The sequence below is a fragment of the Brachycentrus maculatus genome, unplaced genomic scaffold (genome assembly GCF_059751285.1).
Source record: "Brachycentrus maculatus isolate JH-2025_06_01 unplaced genomic scaffold, ASM5975128v1 h1tg000586l, whole genome shotgun sequence".
Taxonomy (NCBI): Eukaryota; Metazoa; Arthropoda; class Insecta; order Trichoptera; family Brachycentridae; genus Brachycentrus; species Brachycentrus maculatus.
Window position 1 is genome coordinate 1,002,508 of NW_028281326.1, and position 9,677 is coordinate 1,012,184.

General features: G+C 32.0%; 1 protein-coding gene across 1 annotated transcript; it reads right to left on the minus strand.

Annotated features, from left to right (window-relative positions):
- Positions 1–5,704: 5,704 nt before the first annotated feature.
- Positions 5,705–7,277, minus strand: LOC148301293 (uncharacterized). Its single transcript, XM_088273525.1, has 2 exons — positions 7,266–7,277; positions 5,705–6,793 (listed from the first exon to the last, which is right to left on the minus strand). The coding sequence occupies exons 1-2, from the start codon at positions 7,275–7,277 to the stop codon at positions 5,705–5,707; spliced, it is 1,101 nt and encodes a 366-aa protein (XP_088129651.1).
- Between the last annotated feature and the right edge of the window lie 2,400 nt (positions 7,278–9,677).

Below are 9,677 nucleotides of genomic sequence, written 5' to 3' on the forward strand. Positions count from 1 at the left end.
ATAACGAAACTATAAAATTTTACAATTTACAATTTAAAGTATAGTTACAATCTATACAATTTTACAATTCAAAGGTTTAGTTTATATCACTCACTCCTTTCAAGAACGTCATAAATAAAAAAAAACTCGATTTTTCAGGAGAACGTTTTTAAAGTTTAAAAATATAATACAATGTATTAAAATAAATATCAAGCCACTTACTGAACTTTATACTGTGCAACAGATCTTTTTAAGTAAAACCTGAAGGTTTTTTCTACATTTGAAAAATATTTAGTTTATTTAAAAAAATAATTAAACAATACTTTTTCTTCAAAATGCAAAAACAACACTTTCTGCCCTGTAGCGGGTAAATATTAAGTTAAAAATATGCCGCTTCTGCTGGGATATAGTAAATTTTCTGGGCATTCCGAAAACATGTACAACTGAAAATTTGCGAATTTTGATCTATGACGTTCTTGAAAGGAGTGAGCAATATGTACAAAATAAAAAATAAGAAACAAGGCAAATACAAGAAATTATTGAATAATATTGTTGAATTACAAAAAAGATTTTCCTGAATTAATTTTACTCAAAATATGTTTTATTTTTTTTCTCTCTGATAAGAATCTTATCTGCAACCAATGGTGCATTGGGCACTGCGTTATATAAAAACAGTGTTATTGTAATCGTTAAATACATTAGGGAAAAGTGATCAGCCCAGCGCTTCAGATACCAGTCCAGGTTAATATTAAATCAATATTAGAGTAAAAAATCATTTTTATTTACTTTAACCACCAAAACAAAACAAAAAAAAACTCTAAACTATTTGTTTTGACATCTCAATATGGATAAAGAGGAAAATGTAAGCCTGAACATTTACGCGGCTTACGACCGTCATAGGCTGGTTTAAGTGATCACTTCACACACGTGTAACATTTACCAATTCTACCCATGACTGACAACCACACCAATAAAATTCTTGGAAATTCTAGATATATTGATCAAACTCGAAACATAGTGTTTGAATTCATTAGAGACATCTATGGTGGGATAAGAGAATCTTTTTATCAAGCAAAAACTCTTTAATTTGCTTGTGAGGTCCGAATCCTGGATTTTATTCACATAGCCGAGAAACGTTAGAAAATAACATTTTCATTAAATTTTTATTTTAGGTTATACTTTGACCAGTTAATTTATTTATAACTTTTTGAATTTGTGCAAATACTTATTTACAAATCTGGATTATCTCCAGTTAGGAGTTTCTTTTTGGTATCTCAACTTATATATAGAAGAATATGGAAATGCGGGCAGAATTCATGGGTGGAATTGGTGAATGTTACACGCGTGTAAAGTGTTCACATAAACCAGCCTATGACGGTCGTAAGCCCCGTAAATCCCCAGACTTCCATATTCTTCTTCATCGATGATGAGATGTCAAAAAAATAACATGAAACTTGACGCACTCAAAATGTTCAAAAAAATCACTCAAAAGGCAAACACTTTAAATAAAATACTAAAAAATATATTTTTTATATTAAATACATACTTTGAAAGTCATTTTGCTTTGTTATGTTTGAAGTATCGAACTAACTGTACAGACTCCTAAGAGAATCCAACAATATATACTGTTAAACGAACCCCACCAAATATTTTCTGATAATATAACATTCTTTATTACATATTGAATTGCCCCATTGAACAAAAAAATAAACGCAGTTCCCTTTTTTATGTACAGAGACATTGAAATTATCGCGTTGCAATACCTGTGTAGAGCAATCTATGGAGTCGGCAAGTAGGTTTCGACAATTCTAAATTAATGTCAAAAAACCACAAATACATAAATTCATAACGTGTCATACATTATTTCGATTGCCTGGTATTAATAGAAAACAAGTCTGAAATGTCTTTACTCTTATGAGTTATGTAAAGAAACAACTCAAAAAATTCATCTAGTAAATAAAACAGTCGCAGTCCGCCTCCGTAGTGTAATGGTCAGCACGCTCGGCTGCCGTTCTGGATGTCCTAGGTTCGATTCCCATTGGGGGTAAAATAAATATAAGTGATTTTTTCACTGCAATATTTATTCAATACTACCCTGGACTGGTACCTGAAGCGGAGGGCTGATCACCTTTCCTTCATGTGTAAACGTTCAAGATAACACTGTGTTTATATGACGCAGTGCCCTATGCACCACTGGGGTGCGAATGAGGGTTTTATTATTATTATTAAATAAAACATGAGTGTAAAAAAGAAAATATGCAAAAGCAAAAAAATATATTTGAAAGTGAAAATTAATGAGAGAAAAAAATAAGAAAGTCAATATTCAGAGAAAATAAAAAAAATAAGATAGAAAATGAAACAACATTAAAAAAAAAAATATTAGTGGGAAAATTCACGAGTAAAAGAAAACACGAAATCAAAAAGAAATATGAAAGTAAAAATTAATGAGAGTAAGAAACACAAGAGTTAAAAAAACATGAGGGTAAAACAAATATTTTTTTAAATAAAATGTATTGATTAAAGGTTTATGCAACATCCAAATGAAATAATCTTCAAACAATAAATATTTTTGTATAAATTAGGTATTAAGGACGTATACTAACAAAACCACCCCTAATTTTATCAAGATCTATATTGATATCTAAATAAATAAAAAATGAAGACGTCAATTTAGATCGGAGTATGGGCATACCATATAAATAGGTACAGGAATTAAGAACTGTCATTGGTTGGTTTAAATTATCGGTACAATGTGCGACGTTTACCACTCTTTCCATGATTGATTACTAAAATTTTAGAATTGTATATATGCTTCAATCGAAAAGATCACCTGCATTTTCAAGTTAATCAAAATTAAAATTAGCAAAAACTTTCATTAAATGTATGTAAGATTACTTCTAGAATTATTTATATCGATATATAGTATAGTCAACATATAATATAATGTTTTAATTATTTGTTCATTAATTGCAATTTCTTTTTTGTTTATACTTATATACAAGCACCATCTGCCCTTATTTTCAACAGCTGTATGAAGTAACCACTTTGACCAGTACCACTATTCTGTTTTTGGCAGGTTGGAAGATGTTGCTTCTCAGCAATAAACCCGCTAATGTACCTACATATATTCTGTATTAGTGTAATTTGATTAATATGTAGGGAAAAAATGCCAATTTGCTATTTAGCAAATTAGTATTTAGTACATAAGTATGCCAAAACTTAGTAACTTTGGGATATTAAAGATAGGTTTTAAATAAACATATATTATTTCGAGAAATAAAAAATACTTTGTGTTCTGATCCACTCACATTTTTATTATTTAACAGGTTGTTGCCGAAACTAGTTGGTTAATAAAAATGTGAGTGGATCAGAACACAAATTATTTTTTATTTCTCGAAATAATATATCAATATGATCCACAAAGTTAATGCTTTCAATATTCAAAACATTTAAATAAACATATTTCTACTATGGTTGTACATCAACTTATTGCCAATACAGTAAAGCCTGGATATAATGAACCTATATATAACTAACTTCGGATATAAGAGATAGATAACGAAGTATTTGTTTACTTTAATGCATTTTTGTAATTTTAAAGAGTGAATTACAAAAAACAGCAAACTTCAAAGATACAAACAAAACTTGATTCCTTTTACAAGCGGGATTACCGAAAACAAGCGCGTCGATATCAAACAGCGTAACTTCATGACGAGTGTATAATAAATAAAATTTTGTTTGTGTATTGTATTGTTTATTAATATCTAAATACAGTGTTCATATTTAAAAAAAAAGTGTTTTGGTTCATTTTAAACCTATTTTATTTATTGTTTCGGCATTCACGACGATTCTATTTAGTAATTATTTTTCTCATTATTTTTCTCATTAACTAAAATTATTACACCTAGTACCACACAAAGGCCAAATTATGATTTACTTAATTAGTTTAAAAATTCAAAAAAGCTTAAATTCTAATAATAATTTAATAAAAAATATAATATTTCAAAATTCTTCTCCTTTGCTTTCCATTATTTATTTATTTTTAAACTCCCTTGACTAAACCCCCCCTCCTTATTTACCCCTCTCCTTATTCATAATAGAACAGATGATTCTTTATAATGTTTTAGATTATATCTAGACCTGAAGACGGAAGCATAGCTTCCGAAACTAGTCGTTATAATGAAAACTCATGTGGTAAAAAATAAAGATCTTTTTTTACAATTTTAAACCTACTTTTACATATTTTCGAGATTCCAAAATGATTTTGCATCTCCAAAATGTAATACTAAACAATTTCAACAAAGTTTCAAATATTTACTTGTTAAATTAAATACTTCAAAAAACTCCCTAAAGAAATGAAAAAAAAAATAGAAGATAACAATATTTAAAAAAATGCCCATTTCATGTTAATCTTAAAAAATATGTATATAAAAGATAATAAAAAAAACTATTTTACCAATAATCAAATAAAACAATAAACCTTGGGTATAAGTCACTCTCCAATTACAAGAGCCACAAGAATTTGGAGAGGCACAGCGAAACTTAAATTATAAGTTTGCCATTTGTATTAATTTATAGAAATTATATATTTAAAAAAATGTAACTAGGTATATTAAATAAGTAAAAATAAATCAAATTTAAAACGTTTTTGACTCTTAAAATATTGCTACTAATTATATTTCCCGATCTAGTTATCGAACTAAGAACCTCAGTAAAATGGCTTTAGACCGCATAAATCTAAACTGTAATGAGAAAACATCACGGGTTGTATAACATTTTTTTTGCAAATCGTGTACTCACGCGTGGAATTTATTTCTTTTATTGAATTGCGCAGGTGTTGTTGATGGTTATTATTTTAATTTAATGTGGTATATTTAATGGTAATTCAACCACTGAGTAGATATAATTAATCGTAGCAAATATATATTATCGATCTCATGTCGAACGCAAAACATTATACATCAACTATCACCCTATCGGCTTTGTAAAACGATATAAATTGTTTTTTTTATTACTACTATGGAATAACCAGCAAAGCTTTTACTTTTAGAGGCTTGTCTGCAGGCACGATGGTAAAGATCTTCGTCTTCTTGGTGTAAACCTTCATGCCTGTTTTTAAAAAGGATTAGCAGCTGTCAATCCAACTCTTTGGTGGTCTACCAATTCTATTCTCCTCACATGCGTATATTATTATCGTCTTCGTTGCCTTCTCCACCTAATGACATCTTCGACCTCGCATATTTCTCTTTTCCTGGTGTTCCTCATTCTACTTCATAGACTCTTGCCAGATATGGTGTTTAGGGTCTTCATTTCAGACACTCTTAGCCCGTTTTTTGTTGTTTTTATTGATCAGAGTAAACTGGTACAGCTGTATAGCTGTGGTAGTCAGTAAATAAATTTAAAGACCATGAGCATTTCAAAAAGCTTACTGTAGCTTTTAAAAAGGACTTCAATTGATATGAATTTTGTTTAACCCTTTAATTGGTATCAATCCCTACTAATTCATAATGATTTCAAATATTCAAAAACAAGAAAAAAAATACATAATAAAATTGTTTCTGATTTTATGATTTGTCAAAGGGATAAAGTGGAGGTAGGTATTGATGAACGAATAAATAGATTAAATAAACAATAACATTTATTTCGTTAACAAATATTTACTAAACAATAAATAATAGAATATTGGAGTAGTGGAATAGGCGACAGTGGAATGAAATGGTATTGTTTAATGATGGTAGTAAGAGTGGGCGCCGGAAGCCTGACCCTGTCCCTTGGCGGGAGCAGCTTGAGCGACGGATGCGTGAATGTAGGCAGGAGCAGCTTGAGCGGCAGATGCGTGAGTGTAGGCAGGAGCAGCGTGAGAGTAAGATGCGTGAGTGTAGGCAGGAGCAGCTTGAGCGGCAGATGCGTGAGTGTAGGCAGGAGCAGCGTGAGAGTAAGATGCGTGAGTGTAGGCAGGAGCAGCTTGAGCGGCAGACGCGTGAGTGTAGGTAGGAGCAGCGTGAGAGTAAGATTCGTGAGAAGGAGCAGAATGGGAATAAGAGGGCGCTTCGTGATAGTAAGACTCGTGAGAAGGCGCAGAGTGAGAGTAAGATTCATGAACAGGAGCAGAGTGAGAATAAGAATCATGAGCAGGAGCAGAGTGAGAGTAAGACTCATGAGCGGGAGCAGAGTGAGAATAAGACCCCTGAGCAGGAGCAGAGTGAGAGTATGATTCGTGAGCTGGTGCAGAGTAAGAGGAAGATCCGTGGGCAGAGCCAGAGTGAGAATGAGATTCATGAGCGGGGGCAGAATGAGAGTAAGATCCATGAGAAGAAGCAGAAGGAGTGGCGAGGTGAGCAGGAGCAGAGTGAGAGTACCCTCCTGATGAAGCACCTCCATGAGAGTACCCTCCTGATGAACCTCCTTGATGATGACCACCAGCGCTCTGCGCAGGCTTAGCTGCGGCAGCGTGAGCTTCACCCTCGTGATGAACAACTGCCTTGAATCCGTTATGCTTATCAGCGGTATACTCAACAATGCGATGCCTTCCGTCAGCTTCAACCATGGTATAGTACCCTTCTACATTGTCTCCGTGTCTGGTTTCCTTCTGGCTCTTGATGTCTCCGGTCTTTTCATCATGGACGGAGTATTCAAAGGTGTATTCAGCTGGAGCATACTCCTCTTCGTGCTCATATCCTCCGTAACCGCCATCAGATGCTTTGGCAGGGGCGCCGTAGGCAATTTTAGCAGGAGCGGCTACTTTAGGAGCGGCATGATGACCCTGAGAGAAGACTCCATGAGCTACAGCCAGCACACACACGAGAGTGAAGATCTGAAAAATAAAACAGAAGTATCGTATTACGTGTTTTTCAATTAGAAATGAAATGTCGCTTGTGATATCAACAATTGAAAAAAAAACCAGATAAACAATTGGTAGTTCATAAATGCATAAAAAGACAAAGAAAATTAATGTGAGAGTTTGCCATTCAAATAGATCAGAGGAACGGTGGAAGTAACAGTACAGATGAAGTAACAGAAGTACAGATGAAGTACAGATGAAGTAACGGAAACTGTAAATTTCATCACTATCTCTTAGACAACTTCCAAAAATTTGAAGACACAGGGTATGATGACATATAAGGTTTGGAGGAAGGCCTTTGTCTATCATGATCAGAGAAAAACCTTATTTATTTCACCGTTGATTTTAAGCGCGGAAAAGAAAAGATTTTAATAAACAATAAATGAAAGCACTTATGTAGAAACCAGAAACATAAGAACACATGTTATTGGATACAGTCACATACTTTGAAAGCCATTTTGTGTTGTTATGCTTGCGGTGTCCAACTAACTGTACCAACTCTAAAAGCAATCCAACAATATATACTCTTGTACAAACCCCTCCAAATATAATACTTTCCTATGCTGTTATACAAATTTTATAATTAAATTTAATATATTAAAATGCATGACCACAAAGTCATTGTCTCAAATACAAATTATTATGTCTCACATAGAAGATTGCCGAATTGCGCAACAAGTAAAAGCAGTGGCTACAAGTAACATACGTACATACTATGTGCCCTCGTATGCATATGGGGACATTGAAATTATAGCTTTGTAATATATGGGGCACTCGGAGATTTCTGAAAGTAAGAATTTGTGAGTTTAAATTAATTTATACAATATCCGAATTTGATAGCGATAGGATAATATACGAGTACCAAGATTACATCAATATACGGGGAATCTGCATTACTCCTATTCTTTTATACGGATTTAATACATGGCACCTTATAAAGGCCCAAAGCTTTGATAACAGGTGCCTGGGAAGAATTTTACGCGTGAGGTGATTTGACTTCGTTAGGAACGAGGAAATGTGATGTGGAACGCAGTAATCCATTGTCACAACTGTCGTCAAGAAAAGGCGATTCAGTTGGCTAGGCCATGTACTTCGCATGCCTCCTGAGAGCTGCCAACAAGCTCTTTTACAAGGCATCAGGTTCCCGCCGCTCAGGACGTCCACTGCTGACAATCCGACGGCAGTTTTTGTCTGAATTTCGGGCCGCGGACATGATTTGGTAGGATTCAAGAGAGGCGGTAGTTGACAGAAGAGCCTAGAGGTAGTTTATAGATACTCTATATAGGGAGTGAATGTGGATGAACAAATTAATGAAATAATTTGCTTATTGATTCCGCAGTCACTTTGTGGTAATATCTATCCACTTTGAATTTCCATTACATACCCCTTTTTCAACCTTCAACTATCTCAGGACGCAAATCTAAATTTTAGATTTGGCTTCCCAAACGGTATTTTAAAAAAATATACATCGAAACACGTGTCACAATAGATTAAGTGGTATTTACCAATTTGGTTTATAGCGATCTAAATATTTATAAATTAAACAATCTAATATGACACGCATTTCGATGCATTCAACATCATTATCAAACGCTGTTTGAGAGTTGTGTTTTTGGGAAGTTACGTATATCTTCGCGTTTTCATTGAAATAAAATCTGAATAACATATCGCTCACTCCTTTCAACAACGTCAATATCAAAAATCGTCAATTTTCAGTTGTGCATGTTATCGGAATGCCCAGAAAATATACTATATCCCAGCAAAAGTGGCATATTTTAACTTAATGTTTACCCGCTACAGGGCAGAAAGTGTTGTTTTTTAATTTTGAAGAAAGGGTATTGTTTAAACATTTTTTTAAATAAGCTAAATATTTTTCAAATGGAGAAAAAATATTCAGGTTTTACCTAAAAATATCTGTTGCACAGTAAAAAGTTCAATAAGTGGCTTGATATTTATTTTTAAAACATTCCATTATATTTTTAAACTTTAAAAACGATCTCCTGAAAATCAAGATTTTTTTATATGTGACGTTGTTGAAAGGAGTGAGCGATATAAATAAAACAGGTTATGCCAATTTTTATTATTATAAAGCGAAGATTATTTTATTTTAAATTTTTTAATGTTTTGTTCTTACTTTTAATTTTTTTCGTCGTATTTTCATGTTTTTATGTTTGTAACATATGAACCATAAAGGTTTGCACGCTGCACTTCAAGGTTTGAAATACATATAAAATATATAAAATAAACAACACAAAGTAAATTTGAAGCTTAATTTTTTTGTTATCAGCTTAAGTCATTTAAATATCCTTTTTTCATTTTAACCAATATCATTTGAAAATATGTCGTTTTTCTTTTCCACTCGTAATTTTATATTTCCTGCATTTTTCTAAAACTTTATTTCAGGAATGTCAGATTAACGGTTGGTTTTTTATTAATTAATTTGGCAGTCACTTCGTGATTAAAATCCATCCATTTTTTTATAAGTTTTACTTAATAAATACCTAGAAATAGTGGTATTAACTAAGTATTACTCAGATTAAAAGTTGGTTTTTCATTAGCTTAAATATCGCTTTACTATATGAAACGGCCACATCTATGTTAAAATGATAGATAGAAATGTGTGAAATATGGTAAATAAAAAGGTTACTTTATTATACTGTTTTTCGTTATGGTAAAAAAAATCGTATAGAGGAAGCATTAATTCAATGTGGAGGGGGATATATATATACATATATATATATATATATATATATATATATATATATATATATATATATATATATATATATATATATATATATATATATATATATATATATATATATAATATATATATATATACATATATATATATGTA